The sequence below is a fragment of the Urocampus carinirostris genome, chromosome 17 (assembly GCF_059441175.1).
Source record: "Urocampus carinirostris isolate Australia breed hairy pipefish chromosome 17, RoL_Ucar_1.0, whole genome shotgun sequence".
Lineage (NCBI taxonomy): Eukaryota > Metazoa > Chordata > Actinopteri > Syngnathiformes > Syngnathidae > Urocampus > Urocampus carinirostris.
In genome coordinates this window covers 16,596,284-16,613,129 of record NC_142365.1, presented here as the reverse complement: position 1 = coordinate 16,613,129, position 16,846 = coordinate 16,596,284, and the positions used below count along the sequence as shown (strand labels likewise).

Here is a 16,846-nt window from a genome sequence, read left to right as displayed (position 1 = left end):
AAATCACTTAAAAAATGCGCCGCTTCATCCTTCCACCTCCCTGAGGTCAGACACCATTTCCGCTTCTTCCTGCTTTTCGGCTAAATATTTCACTATTTGCAGCTTGTAATCTGCAGAATTTGATATTATTTTCGGTGGCATTTAGTTAAGTTTTGAAATGCTCACTTTGAGGCCAAACTGCGTAGTTCAGCCGAAACGCACGGTTTCAGAAAATCAAACCTTCTGGTTTATTTCGGGCTTGCTTATCAAATCAAATGCGGTTTAGGCGGGTTCGGGTTTATATAGTTTGCGACACGGGTCAGGCTGAATTCTTTAGGCCCGATCTTACCTCTTCACGGCTCTACCGTTTATCAGATGCCACAAAATCTCAGCAGCCGTGATCATCCGAACGGTCGCTGCCATAAACAATTTCAATTATGACACGTGAACAAGATCCAAGCCAGGATTTTTGGGCCCTAGTGGAGATGTCCACTGACTTGGTGTCCTGGCACGAATGAGACCAGATTTTCTCCCAGATGTTCTTTATTCCCGATAAAGTTCTTGGCACTTTTTGTCCCACGAAAGCAAAGCAAGCAATTCATCAACCCGGTGGAGAGAATCAAACACGGGTGTGAAACGGCACGTTGCGTTTTCAGTGCCAGGAAGGAGCCGTAGCTCCTGAATCCGACTAAAATCCCTCTATGCCCAGTTCCTCCTCCACTTTTTCCACACCTGGACCAAGAAAAGTCCGCCTTTGATCGGGGAAATCCTTTGGCAAGGTAGCGGACAATCCACAGTGGAAGTCTATGCTCGTAAGCCATGCCAAGAACGGCGAGAAACACAGAGGATTACCAGATTCAGGCTTTACGGCGTCAGCATCGAAAAACGTATGAAGGAAAGATCATACAGTGCTGTGAAGACGATTTCTGTGTTTTTTTGTCTATTTATCACTCACAAACGTTTCAGATCATCAAACCAATTTAAATATCACAGAGACAACCCAATGAAATACCAAATGCATTTTTGAAATGTTGGTTCTATTTATTGAGGCACAACAAAAAAATAATTATAACTGGCCCTATGTGAAAAACTAATTGTAATACACAGGAAGGAATCAAATTGTCAGAACGGAAACGGACCCAATTGCGTCACGTTTCTCACAAGTTTTATTATAGGAAAGAGGAAGGGCTGCGCCCATGATGCGGTGTTCGCTACGCGCGGGAAGCAAGTCGCTCTTGTACTCGGTGCCAAGGACGGAAAAACGGGTCGATAGCCGAGACAGGAGAGCAAAAACGTGGTCGGGGTCGGAAGCGAGTCGTAAGCCAGAACGGGAGAGTAGTTGTAGTCGGGGGACAAAAAGAGGCCGTAAGACAGGAGACAGACGTGATCAGAAGCAAAACAGGTCATAGCCGGAGACAGATGGGAGCAAAATAACGGGACAGGTGGGAGTCAGGGTCGAAAAAGGCTTGCCTAGTATTCACTGAGGTTCGCAGACGGACTGACAACAGGGGATAGACAGGACTGATATCAAATAGTGACAGGGAGGCAATCGGAACCCGCGGTGGGTGGCGCCAAAAGAGCGGGCACAGCTGAGTCACATCAGTAATCATGACACAAATACATTTATACATGCAGTGCTGTGAAAAAGTATCAATAAATAGGAATATAGGCTATAGAAATAGTTTAATACATCAAAAATCACCCACCTAGATGACGTAAATGCAATGTATTCAATTATTTATACATTTTGCAATTTATTTATTTTTGTATTTATTTGCTCGGTGTATTTTGTTGTGTATTTATTTCGGTATTTTGCTGTGCATACTGCTGTGTTTTTTCGTATATTTTGTCATGTACTTTGCTGTGAATTTATGTATTTCTGTATTTTTACATGCATTTGGTTATGTATTTTGTCATGTTTTGATGTCAGTTTTTTTTGTCGTGTATTTTTTTCTGGATTTGTCGTGTAGTATGGCATGTATTTTGCCATTTATTTGGTTATATATTTTGTCATGTTTTTATGTCTGTATTTTACTGTGTATTGTGTCATGTACTTTGTCGTGTTTTTATATCAGTATTTTTTAAGCTGAGCATTTTCCCCAGGTATGGTTTATTTTCTAATGTATTCTTTTTGGTATATAGTGTCTTGAATTGTGTTATGTACTTTAACATGTAGTTTGCCATGGAGTTTTTATGTTGGTATTTATATTCATGTATATTTTCCTATGTATTTTTCCGTTTTTTTTTGTGTATTGTGTTATGTACTGTGTGTATTTTGACATGTATTTTTCCTTTTTTGTTATTTATTGTTTCATTTATTGTATTGTGTATTTTTTACTGTATTGTGTCGTGCATTTGACCAGATATCCGTGCATTTTGGGGTGTATTCAGTCATGTATTGTGTCGTGTAGTTTATCCTGTATTTTGTTGCGTATTTTGTCATATATTTTGTCATTTACTTATTTTATGCCGTTTTTAGACGCAACTCTCGATCTACCAATAGGCTTTGAAATAGTCACTTTATAATGACCCCCCAGTTGAATCCCATTTTGTTGTGAAAACTACACGACATAATACATAACAAAATACACAATAAAATACACAACAAGACAAATGAATTAAGTGACGAAAGAAATCCCAAAATAAATAGTTCCATAGGTACTGAGCAGCTGGTACAGTGGACAGTGAAAAGAGAAGCGTTCGTTGTTTCTGGGATTTAAACATGCCGACACACATCACGCCGCTTGTTATCGGGAGCTTTCCCACGCCTGGTGCTTAAGACAAGGGAGGAACGGTCCGAGGAGTAAGAGGGACAGGGGTCAGCTTAGACTCGCCTGGGGGATAAACGCTGGCTCTTGGCAGGGGAGAAGGGAAGAGAGAAGGCGCCATTCCACAACGGAGGATTGCCTCCTCCGCATCTGCGCTACCGTATTGTTACCACATCAGCTCTTCTTCCTTCATTCTTACGTAACACCCCTATGCAAATAGCGGACGCTTTTCTACGAACAACCGTCTTCAGAAAGTACTCAGTTGATTCTGTTTTTAATATTCCTCATTTTGACTATTATTTCGCACGGTTTTCGTTGTTTTCACTGATATATAATTGTCGTTTTTAGCCAATCATGCTTCTGTTCTCTGATCCCACAACCTTAAGGGCTCATGGGGAGGGTTTCAGAACTAGGAATGAAATTCTCCTAGCTGAAAGCTTCTCTCCCTGATCTCCATGTAAACTCAAAAGCCATTGATGTCTTCTCTCCTTACTTTGAGTGTCTACTATAGTTACCAACTCAAAGCACATGCTGACCAGTTCATATCCCGGGTAAAATATTTGTCCACACAGCCTTGTCTGATCCCGTTTCATAAATTCACTTGTGTGAACATCCGTCCCAAGTTTTAAGGACTAGGTTGTTGCTAGAAAGTAAGCGAGAGAAGAAGGTGAACAAGACATTTTTTTCATATAGTCAGAGAGAGCATTTGGCCCTCATGGCTTACTGGTATGGTTGTATCACATCTGATTTTGTATGATTCATATTTGAAAATGCCAATTTGTCCCAGGTTTTATGGACTGGATTGTTGCTAGACAGTAAAGGAGTACTCTGATGAGAAAATGCAGAATTCCCCTGCCTTTTACTGCACTGGACTCTTAAGGACGTACTTTTGCTGTGGTTAATGGCCCAATTTTCAACCCGCCAAAATGATGGACGGCCTTAAAAAATTTCCATCAGCTCTAAAAAAAAAAAAAAACAGTAAATTATGTAAAACTGTCAGTTAATGTTACCTCTGCAGACACATAAATATGAAATATGAAAAGATTGTACAGTCTTTGATAAGGACAGGTTATTAGGTGACGGATCTCTAAGCCCTTGGATTGGACCTGTCATCCCTTTTATCTATTTGAGTGATTTTTTTTTTAAATCTGTTATGTTGTATTTGATGTAACATGCCTGACACAAAAATGTGAGAAACAAAACAAAGAGAAGGGTATTGAAAACCACACCCGATTTTCAAGACCGCCCGCAGAGGTTGATCTGCAGGAATATCGGCAAAGACGTCGGCGATCTCCTCGCTAACTCGAAAGGCATCGACTTCATTCAGGAGGCGTCTGACCTGCCTGCTGCGTGCTAGCGATACAATAACAGGCCTCGCGCTAGAAAATGACTGTCGAAATCAAGCAGCCTAGCATTATCCTCTTCAGCGTGGAAAGAGACGGACCGACATGCACTCTGCTCCGGTCGCTGTGGTCTTCAAGCAATCACGTAAACACCGTGCGGGTTATACAGCAAAGATTAACCAGGATACAAATACGATATTCACCCGCCATTTTACGGCGTCTTCGGTGGATAGCAGATTATTTCTCTTCGGGTCGGCTTTAGCTCAGGAGGAAAAGCGCTCGTCTTGGGATCAAGAGGCTGCAGGTTCGATTCCCGTGTCCTTGGGCTCCTGATGCCCTTGATAAGTAGGTAGTTACCTTGCGTGAGTGTGTGTGAATGGGTAAGTGTAAAGCACATTGTAAAGCACTTTAGGAGGCCTTGACTTGAAAAGCGCTATATAAATACAGACCATTTACATTTGAATACCATAAATTTCGGACTCATTAAAATCTGCATGCTAAAATAAAACTCATTCTGTCCTCTTTTCAGAAGCTTTGTGTTTGAGTGCTAATATAAAATGTTTTTTTAATATACATTGGCAAAAACAACGACTACTTTTTACTCATCCCCGTTTCATAAATGTTTCCGGAAGTCATTGTTGGGTTTTGTATCTAGAGCGCATGCTTTATGAAAAAGAGCAGCTCGCCATTGTCCTCAGTGCTGCCACGAGAAACAAAGAAAATAAACCGCAGCGTATGTTAACCACTGTGTTTGAAATATAACACAAAAAGTGTGCAATTTAGGGTAGCTTGCACGGATAAATTTGTACTTTGCAGGACTACCATGTCTTTTTATGAGACCCTGTCAACCAATGGGAGAACAGCCTTCTTTTTCCTGGGCATTGATTGGTGCAATCGGTTAAGACAGGTGAATATTGATGGTTGTTCCTGCACACAGATGCCGCCATCAAACTCGAATATGATTAGAATAAACAGAACATTACAAGGACTTACAGGGTTATTCCGGCTAACCATAGGTTGAAATATTCCATTTCATTAATTTACTTATTTACATATCCTGTCACTTAATTACAGAAAAAAATCTAAATTGAAGCTCTTCTTTTTCTAACGTATTGAAAACGAAAGACAGAGAGGCTAATCTTTTGATGTTTATTTGAAGTGGGCACAAGTGGAGATGCCCACTTAAACGTTGGGGCAGACGGATATTCTTTTTTTTTCGCGATTCATTAAATTAAATGGTTTCTGAAAAAAATGACATTGAAAATACAGTGAAAATTCACAATTCTTTCTCTATACTTTTTTACAAAAAATGAACATTTTAAAAAAGAACAACCCATTTTATTTTTTCCGAAAATATTTCTTGGATTTCTTTTGTGTGTTTGTGTGCTAGAAAATCAAATTCATACGCGAACATTTCAAAGCACAGAGATTTTAATAAAACTATCCAGTGAGGGGGTTGCTTTGTAGCACTCCTTTTTAAATTTTAATCTAAATTGGGTTGGATACCGTGATAGGTGTTATGGGGTATTTCAAACAAACTGATCCATTTTTGTGTTTTTCCACGTCATAGATCCGTCCATGCTTAGGCCCGGTTGGGTCATTTTTGACCCAACTGTTTTTCGAACTTAGCAAACACTTCACATTAAAATAAGACAAAAGTATCATTTTTATTGTGTATCGTAAGGATAGGCAAAAGGATGATATCAGACTTTACTAAAAACATTACCTAAATAAAATGGTTACATTTTATTTTAAAAGAATTTCATATCTTTACCATATCAGCCATCCCTAATGTAACATGTATATCATGATACGGATTGGATTCAAGTTTACTAGCAATATTCAGACTTTTGCTGTCGAGTAACGGAACATTTTGACTCTCGTAACAAATGTTAAGTGGTTGTTTGCATGTCTGTTGTGAAATATAACCCAACAAAAGAAATCCGAGCCATAATCTTGGCAATTACAATATGACACGCGAAGCTAGCCAATTAGGGCGCGCCCTAAGTCAATAGAACAGAGTCATGTACAACAACAAAACTCAAAAGTTTGCAACCACAATGTTGTTACTACACCAACAATTTGTCATTTGTCTTTTTTACACAGCCTCCACCGCTCTATTGCCTCTCAAAGGTCAGGATTGGTACTGCAACAGGTATGGGTTAAAGAGACAATGTGTTAGGTACAGTAGCCCTACAGGATGCAACGTCGCCGCATTACATCGTTTTCCTTTTACGGTGTGGAAGTTTTTCAGCCAATGGTAATGGCATTTTCCCAAATATATGACAAATTAATTTGCGGACCCAAAACATTTCTAATGTTGCGATGAGTTCCATCTCTAAAATGTCTGCTAGTGGCTGACGCCCAAAAGTCATTAAGATGCCGATATGCTACTGGCTTAACTCCCTCCCACAATGCCTTACTCTCACTTCATTCAGTTCGGAGTCGTGTGAATGAAACTACACATATTATAACATTATTACATCTTTCCTGCTTATGCCGCGGTTTAGCATGTTTCAGATATGGTCCAAACGCCAACCCAAACCCCGCAAAAGAGATGACAAAAGCAGAGTTTGGGCACATCTAAAAAATGCATGTATTTTCCAGATTATACATCGTTTTTTTTTCTTAGTTTGGCCGGGGGTGTTAATATGTGAAATTGTTACCCTATTATTATCGAGTATATCGTTTCACATGCTATTTCCACACTAAACCGCAAGAGGGCGCTCTAGGCCCGTGTTGATCATTTCAACCTTGACATGCGGAAAAATGTTCCCCTACGTGAAATTCTCCCTTGCATACATCACTCGCCCAAACATCACTAAAATGACTGAAATAGAACAGTTGGGCAAAGAGCATTTGAAACTTGTATGGAAATCACTTTAAATTAAAAATATTTACTCTGGGAGAATTACCACATATGAGGCCCCTTCTCAAGGTTTCTTGTTTTTGAGTTTTTCCTTGCCCGCATGTTGGTTTAAGATCAGGGGATGGTGTGATTGTAACCTGTGCAGTCCTTTGAGACATCTTGTGAACAAGGGCTATACAAATAAATGTGAGTTGACTTGAAATGAAACCACCTTTTCTGATTATTCGGAACCTGCTCAAAAGGAATTTCTATGCGAGGTGCAAATGGTCTGTGCATTGCTGTTGTATTGGTTGGTTGGATCCCTTAAAGGGATTCCCAAATCCTAAAGCATACCAAATGCATTACATCTATACACATGTCATTGGTATTTAGCTCAGGAGGCAGAGCGCTCATCTTGGGATCAAGAGGTCGCAGGTTCGATTCCTGGTTCGTCTGGTTATACGTCGAAGTGTCCTTGGGCAAGACACTGAATCCCTAATACCCCCAAAAGCAGGCCGTTGCGTTGCAGGGCTGACGCTGCTATAGGTTAGTAAGTGTGTAAAGGGGAAATGTGTGAAGCACATTGTAAAGCGCTTTGGGAGGTCTTCATTGACTTAAAAAGCGCTATATAAATTCAGAACATGTACATTTTCCAATTATTTTCCGAGATGATGCATTTTGAAGACAGTCTGGCTCGTCTTTGACTTCCTGAGCTCTGACGTGATGTGTAGCACGACAGCACTAAAGCAAGCCAGTCACGCTATTGGTTTATATGTTAACTAGTCCAAAATGTTTTGAGTGTTTCAAGCCAAGTTTTGCTAGTTTTTGTGGAAAATGCCTAGGCGTTGTGTCACAATGGTACAGCAATGGTACAACAAATGGCGAGCAGGCAAATTGGGGTGAACTAGCGTGAAAACACACAAGAGGCTAGCCGGCTGATAGAAATGGCCAACTGGGACCGATCTGCAGAAAAAACGGAAATATGCAGTAAGCAGCTATGATAAACACCAGCTAACGACAAAAAAAACTACCAACAACAAACAAGAACCCAGCCAGGAGATAAAACAATGAGCAGGGCAGGCAAGCCAGGTAGCCGACTGTTAACCTAGACCAAAATAAATGGGCGCCTTCGAGAGCCCACACATTAACGGGGAGTTAACTCGACAATATAATATTAATTGAAGAACATTTTGTAAGACTCCTCCCCCTTCTGCATCCACCTACTAACTACACAGTACAGACGTTGCCCGACCTACGAACGAGTTAGGTTCCGGACGATCGTTGGTAAGTTGAATTTGTTCTTCAGTGCTATGTTTTGTATGTTTAAGGTTTAAGGTGTAACCTGTATTGTTTGTACTATAAAAAAAACATTCCATAAACTAATATGCTCTATAAAGATAAATAAAGTGAGGTTTAACTTACTTTTTGGAGATGCGCTTCAAGAGGTCCTCCTCTGTGGTAAAAAGTGGCCGATAATAAGCTTTCGACCATTTTCGCAACCGCATCAAGCTTTCTTATTCCACTTTTGTTTCAAAAGAAACGGCTCGCCTCTCCTTTAGACTATACATCAACAATAATGAATGGATGCACAAGATATTCAACAGTAAAAACGTCAAAGTCCTTAGCGCGCTAGGGATACAGTACACGTTGTTATGAGTACACACAAACCAGGAAGTAAAAGCCAGATTTTTTTCAGGGGGGATGCTGGGTGACCTCTCACAGCGCCACTCGGCAGAAAGAAGCACTACATTACTGTCCTCTACTCGGAATAAGGTGCACGCAATTCAAACTCTAACTAACAGCAATGTCCGGATATTTTTGACATCCCGAAAAAAATGTTCGTATCTACCGTTTTGCGAAAGTCGAATGGTCGTAACTAGGGGAGCATCTGTACCAGCTAAGTCACTTAATATCAAAAGTAAATGCAATTTAATTATCCTTTATTTCTATACTGATCTCTAATAATCTATGTGTCGATTCCACATCGATAGTACTTCTTATCCACTATTTTGTTTAATGATTTTTTTGAGAAAGTGAGGCTATTTAACGGTTACGGATGGTAACATCAAAACATCAGATACAACTACCAGGCGGGGCCAACTGAAGCTGTGAAAACACTGCACACTATTGTCTTTTACATGAAACCAGACAAATCCCATTTCTATATGATCTGTGCAAACAAATATCACACCTTTTTCCCCTTTCTTGTTGGACTCCTGCAGTCTACTCACTGCTGGTGGCTCCTGAAACTTGGCATCGTTTTCTTCTTTTACTAGTGCATCTATATCAGGTGTCAAATCCTGAATAGCAGTTCTTTTAACAATGTCATTCAATTGTGTGTAGTTTACCCTTGAGAGCTGCTTTGTTTTATTATTGTTCATCACAGAGAACACCTGTTCTCAAGGATAAGTAGTCCCAAACATGGATAGAACCTTTGCCGGAAGACGGATTTTTTTATATCTTTACTGCCCTCTAGTGACGAGAAGGAGCATTTGGTTTGTATTTGAAAAGAAAAATCATAACTATTGATATAAAGGAACTAGAGACATGCTTCTTTTGGTGCATATTCAGAAACTTCGGAAGGCGGGTGACGTTTTTGACATGTCAGGTGTTCATCTTATTCTAAATTCTCTGGTGGGCGTGTCCAAACACGTGACCTTGACCTCCAACATGAGGAAAGTTCCGCAACATGAACATGTTGGTGCACCTGCTTGTGGCTGCACCCCCACGCCCGTGAAAAATAGCACGAAAAATAGCAGGAAAAAAGGCAGAAAGAGCATCAGCTGCATCGCAACAGTGACTCATCAGAAAGCTACATGTGCCACCGTTGGGGGGGGTGTCAGGTTGAGGTGTGTCCCTTTCAAAACACGCCTTGTTTTTTTTTGGTTTTGTTTTATGACCACTGGCGTAAGATGCAGAAGAACAAGGTGCGCAACAATACCGTAAATCAAGATGCACCCCCTTCACACGCACATACTCATAAGGGGGGGGGAAACACACACATAACATCTCGATTTCGCTTTCGTCTCGCTCCAATTGGCATGCAAGGTGCACCCCTCCAAAATAAAAGCTTACCTTTCAGAAGAATTCCATAAAAGGCGTAGAGGGTGAAGATGGCATGACTGTTGAGATTCATCCTGAATTCTTCTTCTCTTGGACCTCGTCCGTCCGTCTCGTAGCTCCGAACCGGACCTTCTCCGTCCCTGCTTCACTTTTTCTCGCTTATTGTTTGGACCGAGTCCTCAGCGAGCTCAAAACGACGAAGGTTTGGTTCGTAGTCGGCTCGTTTCGCTTACGGTTGAGTTTTGGGATCAGGTGAAGGTTCGGCGAACGGTTTCCTCCGATAAGTCGAGATGTTCGGATGGTTCTGGTTCCTTGACCCGCTGGTGGTGCGGAGCGAGAGGGAATGGATCAAGTCCCGCCTACACGACAGTGACTGACGCCAGGAGTCAGCCAATTGGCGAACGAGGAAAAACGTCTGTCGGGGGGCGGGGCTTCCAGGGTGTTGCCAAATAAGTAGAATTCAAATCACGCTTTCCTATTTCTTTCCTCAGTGGTTTTGTTCTATTCTTTGTGATGAATTCGGTTATTTTACACTGTATTTAAAAAATGAATAAAACATCAAAAAATAATTTTATTCGCCATTTTCTCACTTGCAATTAAAAATGTGAGATTTTAGCCAATTTGCAAGTGAGGATAACGTTTTCCGGGAGCGGCGCTACAAATCCATCCATTCATTATCTGCACCGCTTGTCCTCAGTAGGGTCGCGAGGGTGCTGGAGCCCATTCCAGCTATTTTTGGGCAATGGGCAGGGGACACTCTGAACCTAGGAACAATTAGGACCGGCCAATTAACCGGACATGCATGTTTTTGGAATGTAGGAGGAAACCGTAATGAAACCCACACAAGCACGGGGAGAACATGCAAACTCCGCACAGGGGGTTCAATTTCATGAACTCAGACCTGTGCCGCACACGCACTAACCACTGCGCCGCCGTGCTTCCCCGCTATCAATCAGTATGAAATGAAATGATCTGCATTTATATAGCGCTTTTCAAGTCAATGACTTCCCAAAGCGCTTTACATTGTGCTTCACATTTCCCAATAGCGGCCGTGATCTGTGCAGCCATGTAAGGCGCTAACCTGCTTATTGGGGGTATTGGGGTTTCAGTGTCTTACCCAAGGACACTTCAGCATGTAACACGGACAAGCCGGGATTCGAACTGGGATCCCTTAATCCTAAAACGATCGCTCTACCTCCTGAGCTAGAATTCAAATCACACCCTCTGTGCAATGTTCCTAAATATTTCTTTTTAAGTATTGATAATAAATTTAATTAATTCCTCACCTGATTTGAACAATAGTCTCAACGCAAAAATGGCTTCCTTTTTTATTTTTTTGCCATTATCTCCCCGACAGAAAAAAAGGGGGACCGTGTGATTGCATGTCTGTTGTGAAATATAGCAATATAGCAAAATGTTCTAAACAGATAATTGTAAATATGTAAAAAAATAATCTTGTCACGGTTGTCATGGCACCCAATTGGCCACTCCCGTGTGTCATGGTTGCCATGGCGCCCAATTGGCCCTGCCTGTGTGGCCCCAGCTGCAGCTTGTTGACATATTGGCTCCCTGTCAGTAGTTAAACTCGGTCCTGTCAGTCCCCTTTTGTCGGTCTGTCTGCGAATCTCTGTTTTTACATAGTTAGCCCTTTTTCGCCTGTCCTGTTTTTTTGCTCCTGTTAGTCCCCCGTTACGATCTGTTTTGAGCTAGACCACGTCTGCTCTCCTGTCCCGAAGTACGACCTGTTTTGATCTCAACCTCGTCTGTTCTCCCACCCCGAATAACGATCCATTTTGTTATCCCGACCATGTTTACTCTCCTCTCCTGGCTTTCGACTTGTTTCCGATCCCGATCACGTTTTTGCTCTTTTTTTCCGTTCTTGACACCCCAATCACTCGCCACGGAAGTCCCACTTCCGCGTCTGAGCAACCTACTCCCCGCGACCAGCGATCTCCGGATCGTGTGTGCGCTCCTTTCCCTTCTTCCCAATAAAACTGTGAGAAACATTACGCAAGTGGGTCCTGTCTCCGTTCGGGTCCTGACAAATCTGCTGCCACCTACTGATAAGGATGAACATCACATTTACCCGAAAGCAGAGATACTCACCAATGGCATGTAGAAATAAAATTGGGCAATTTTCTGCGGCATAAAGCTTGAGAAACACTGTTTCAACGCATGAAATTAAAATATTGTTTCATAAAGATCTACTTGCTCCAACATTCTTAAAACTTAAAAGAACTTCATGCAAAACAGGAAGTGAGGACACAAGACAAGTTTTTTTTTTTAAATCCATATTCGCAATGTTTACTCGCATGCGCCATACATACTGTATGAGAACTTTCGCTATAATTGCATCATTAGCTTGACTCCAAGATGGTCCTAAACACAAATGCATTATTTATCAAATTAGCCATGCGCTTTTGAAGTGCACTACACTACAGTAAATATATCAATAAATAAAATAGATAGCATGAAAACATCCTGGCTTTCTTTTCCGTCGTGGTTGCTTCTCTTTCTCTGCTCGAATGAGAACAAACTATTTTATTGTCAAGTAGAAAATGGTTGTTTAGTTTGCGTATCGGCAAAGTGGCTCTGAGTGCCTGAAAAGTGGAAGACATTTTCCATCTCACGTATTTTTCTTTCGGATGTCTTTTCTTTTTTTTAATCTTTCACTTTGGTGTTCGGAAAGACACAGGCGAGTGCTTTCATGTCAGTGTTTACTTAAAGACAAACGATGTTGTTGTTTTTTTGTTTTTTCGTGGATCGATTTATCAATTTTGCTCAGTTTATTTGGGTGTAAATAAGCTTCCCCCCTCCTTACAGCAGAAAATACATGTGTTTGGCAGTAGAGCCCCGGGATATGACATGAATCCATTCCGAGGAGGGGATCACAAAGTGAGATTGCTGTATAGAGGGGGATGAGGCAGAGTTTCAATTTGTTCACATTTTTGGTCATGCAAAATAATTTGCCGTTGGAATCCTATAGTAGAGAAAATGCTGTAACGAGGGGCCAAACAAATAGATTTTTCATTTATAGTAGTCCCAAAAGATAGAATCCTATCCTAATTAGTTTCAAAACCCCAGATAGAAACACTTAACACATTTCTATAAGGTAAGTAATCCTTATGTGTAATACACATGCATATAGTGAAATAAGATTTAAAATGTACATAAAGAAAAAAAGTACTTTGTATAACTTTGGTGTGACCTGAGCCGGTTGAGTAGAGTAGCGGGTGGATGCACAGGAGAGAAAGGATAACAGAACTGATTCCAAAACTTCCACTTGTGAGGATTTTCATGCCCTCAAAAGAAGCCCTCACCTTATCAACTTCATCCTTTAAAATTGGCCCCAGTTGTCAATTGGCTATAGCTTTGTTCTGCAGCGACGGCTTTTCTATTTTTTCTGGTTCATTGCAAGCTTTATTTCCATTGTTATCATGTTTTACATCACCCTTTAGCATAACCTCAAGCTTTGGGACCGATAGCTGAACGAATTGGATTATTTGAGACAAGAATGTGAACTTAATAATGAGAGAAGTGGAGCATTCTGGGAAGGGCTTTGCCGTGATGTAAACCTATAGCATGCCAGCATCTCATTTGATGTCGACCAATAGCAGAATGGCATCTTAGAGACCTAACTCATCATATCAGTTTTTTGGCACGGAAAATAAGTTGTCCTTGATGCCTTAAAGAGGGAGTGAAAAAACACCTTTTTCCACACCGTGAAATGGGAAACGTCCCAAGGCGTATTCAGATAGCGGGTGGATGCAAGTGGATGCAGAAAGCACAGAGGAGGGCAAATTCCAGTTAAAACTAATTTAATCACTTGTGAGAATTGTCATGGCCCTGGGAAAGTTCCTTGCTTTAATCACCTCCTTCTTTGAATATTAATCCTGAACAACGATTGGTTACGGCCATATTCTTAGCGAAAGTAACGATGCACGAGTCCTCTTCGTATTTCTTTATTATCTCAAGTTTAATTTCCATGGTTGTCATCTTTACCATCTTGTTAAGTTTATTATACAAGATTCTAAACAAAGAGAAAGAAAAGCTTTATGGGAGGTAGTTTGGCAAATAGCAAAACGGCATCTTAGAGCTGTAACTCGTCATTAACAGTGCAAAATTTGTAAAAATGAGGTTGAAAAAAACCTATTCCACAACATAAATTGAAAATGTAAGGCCGTAACGCCGTATCCTGGGGGGTTCTTAGATATGAATGAATTTACTTTACTGTCATTGATAATAATGTAGTAAAACATTGTATGTAACAAGATTAGACACGGTACACCAAGGATACCGTGTAATAGAGCCTTTAAAGACAAAAAATCAGATAAAAGAAAGTCAGCATAAAAAGGAGAGGAGAAATCTAAAATGTGGTGTTTGGAGACTGACCTAAGTTATAATAATAGTGCAATGAAAAGTAGTGCAATGTTATTTCCCAACAGGGTTATCGGAGCACCACTGAGGACGCAACTCTGGACAGCTTTCTCCACCGTTGGCCTGCGTTTGGGTCCTTTCTTTGATGTTTTCGACCCTTCTGTCACCTTGGACTGTGACCCGGAGATTAATATTGGATAGTCATGATGACCATTATATATATATATATACATATCAATATATAATCTATCTATCCATCCATTATCTGCACCGTTTATCTTCAGTAGGGTCGTGGGGGTGCTGGAGCCCATCCCAGCTATCTTCAGGCAGTGGGCAGGGTTGCCGGCCAGTCGCACACAGAGACAGACAACTCATTCGCTCATTCACACTTAGGGACAATTTCAACCGGCCAATTGACCTGACATGCCTGTTTTGGGGAATGTGGGAGGAAACCGGCGTGCCTGGATGAAACCCACGCAAGCACGGGGAGAACATGCAAACTCCACACCGGAAGGTTCGATATTATGTCCCTGGGCGTGAATGAGCGAGTGAGTTGTCCATCCCTGGCAGGCAACCGGTTCAGGGTGTCCCCTGCCCACTGCCCGAAGATAGCTGGGATGGACTCCAGCACCCCCGCGACCCTACTGAGGATAAGCGCTGCAGATAATGAATGGATGGATTTGTAGCGCCGCTCCCGGAAAACGTTATCCTCAGGAGAAATCCAGGCAGAATCAAGTTTGGGGAAAATAAGAATATACACACACTAAAAAAACAAAGGAAACATAAGGTTGGGTCAGTTTTTCAATTTGGGTTACTGACAAACCGGCTTTGCACTCAAAATATTAAAGTATATTTATTTGTTTTTGTTTATTTCACTCATGGAATAGAGAAGGAAAACAAATCAAACAATAATCAGGTTAGGTTAGGTCAGTCGTTCAGTTTTAGTTATTGACAAGCAAAAATCTCATTGGTTGCAAAACAAATCTCAGTGAGCAGAGCATTCCACAGCAGCAAGGCTCAAATGGAGAATGCTCTTGAACCTGCAGTTTTCTTCTTGGCCCTTGGGATCACTAGTACACTAGCATTTTCAGAACGAAGACTCCAGACAGGAACATAGGGGGAAATTCAATCCGAAAGATATGGAAGATAATGGATGGATGTATATTTTTAATAGTTTTACCCGATTACTTAGGGTGGTGATGGACCTGGGACAAATGCCGTCTCTGAGCCACTTCTTCCATGTTTTCAGGGACTGGTAGCGCTTACTAAAGGGCAACAGGTCGAAGAGGATGTGTCCTGTGTGAAAAGAGTCTTTTAAATTGCTGATGTCTCTGCTACAGTATCACAAGACGGCAACGTCATCTAGACTGGGCAGAAAGCCGCTGATGATCTTCTCAGCTGTGTTGATTACTCTCTATATGTTCATTTTTATTACAATTTTCTGTGCTTTGTATCTGTACAAATGAGGTGAAGATATACTGTACATTAGTCAGGAAAAAAAAATGTGTTTTTCTGGATGAAATCTTTACTGACTCCAGTAGTCGTCGACGTAAAATGATCTCCCATTATTGCCGGCTGTCAAGTCGACCTCGGCGAAAACAAACAACGTGTATTCACTAATGTTACAGAATTATCGACTGGTAGTTGTCATCTAGCAGGCATGAGAGCAACTTTTGATGGTTTATATGCAAGGATTTTCAACTTTGCTTCAATCAGTAGGATATTAGCCGGCAGCATTTCTACCATTTACTCGCCTTTTTTTTTTTTTACTCGCCCCCTCAGTCATGCATGGTGGGGGTTATTGATGTCATTGATTTTGCACATCCATGCTACATTAGTACGTTTGAAAGCAATAAATGTAGCGGGAAGGATGTTATGGCCTCTTGCAAGATCCGATTGGCAAGACTACACTTAACTGATATGTTTTTCGAATGTAATTGCTGACCTTTAGCCTGGTGGTATAATATCCCATTTGTGGTTACCGAACAAGGACCTAATTGCCCAGAATGTTCTGCAAATTAAATTGTAAAGGAACTTCTCATTGCCTCCAGGCTTAAATTGAACATTGAGACTGTCGGGGGCCGTGGTTAGTTGAAAAAACTCCAGGGAGCCTCTGGGGAGTGCCAAAGAACTAGATTCAGGGACAGATAAATTATATGGATGGATTCTCAAAACCTGGATTTATACAAACAAGAAGAGGAAGAAAACTTGTTTCCTCTTCATATGGAATTGATGCCTATATGATACGTAATCGCCCAGAATATTCTGCAAATTATACTTCAAAGGAACTGCTCATTGCCTCTAGCCTTTATTTGAATAGCCTACTTTGCTCATCCTGGATTTATACGAACATGCGAAAGATGAAAACGTGTTCAATCTCATAGGGATTTGATGAACTTGGTGGTATAACGTCTAATTTGTCATTACTGAGCCTTACTTATCTCAATTTTAGTAGGCATTAAAAATAA

General features: G+C 41.0%; 1 protein-coding gene across 2 annotated transcripts in view; it reads right to left on the bottom strand.

Annotated features, from left to right (window-relative positions):
* Positions 1 to 10,340, bottom strand: part of LOC148349370 (cell adhesion molecule 2-like) — a 196,279-nt gene extending 185,939 nt beyond the window's left edge. For both annotated transcript variants that reach the window (XM_088320859.1, XM_088320858.1), the window contains exon 1: positions 10,014 to 10,340. In XM_088320859.1, coding sequence (XP_088176985.1) covers positions 10,014 to 10,074 — 61 coding nt within the window. In that variant the 5' untranslated portion in view covers positions 10,075 to 10,340. The remainder of the gene's footprint in view (positions 1 to 10,013) is intronic.
* Positions 10,341 to 16,846: the final 6,506 nt, after the last annotated feature.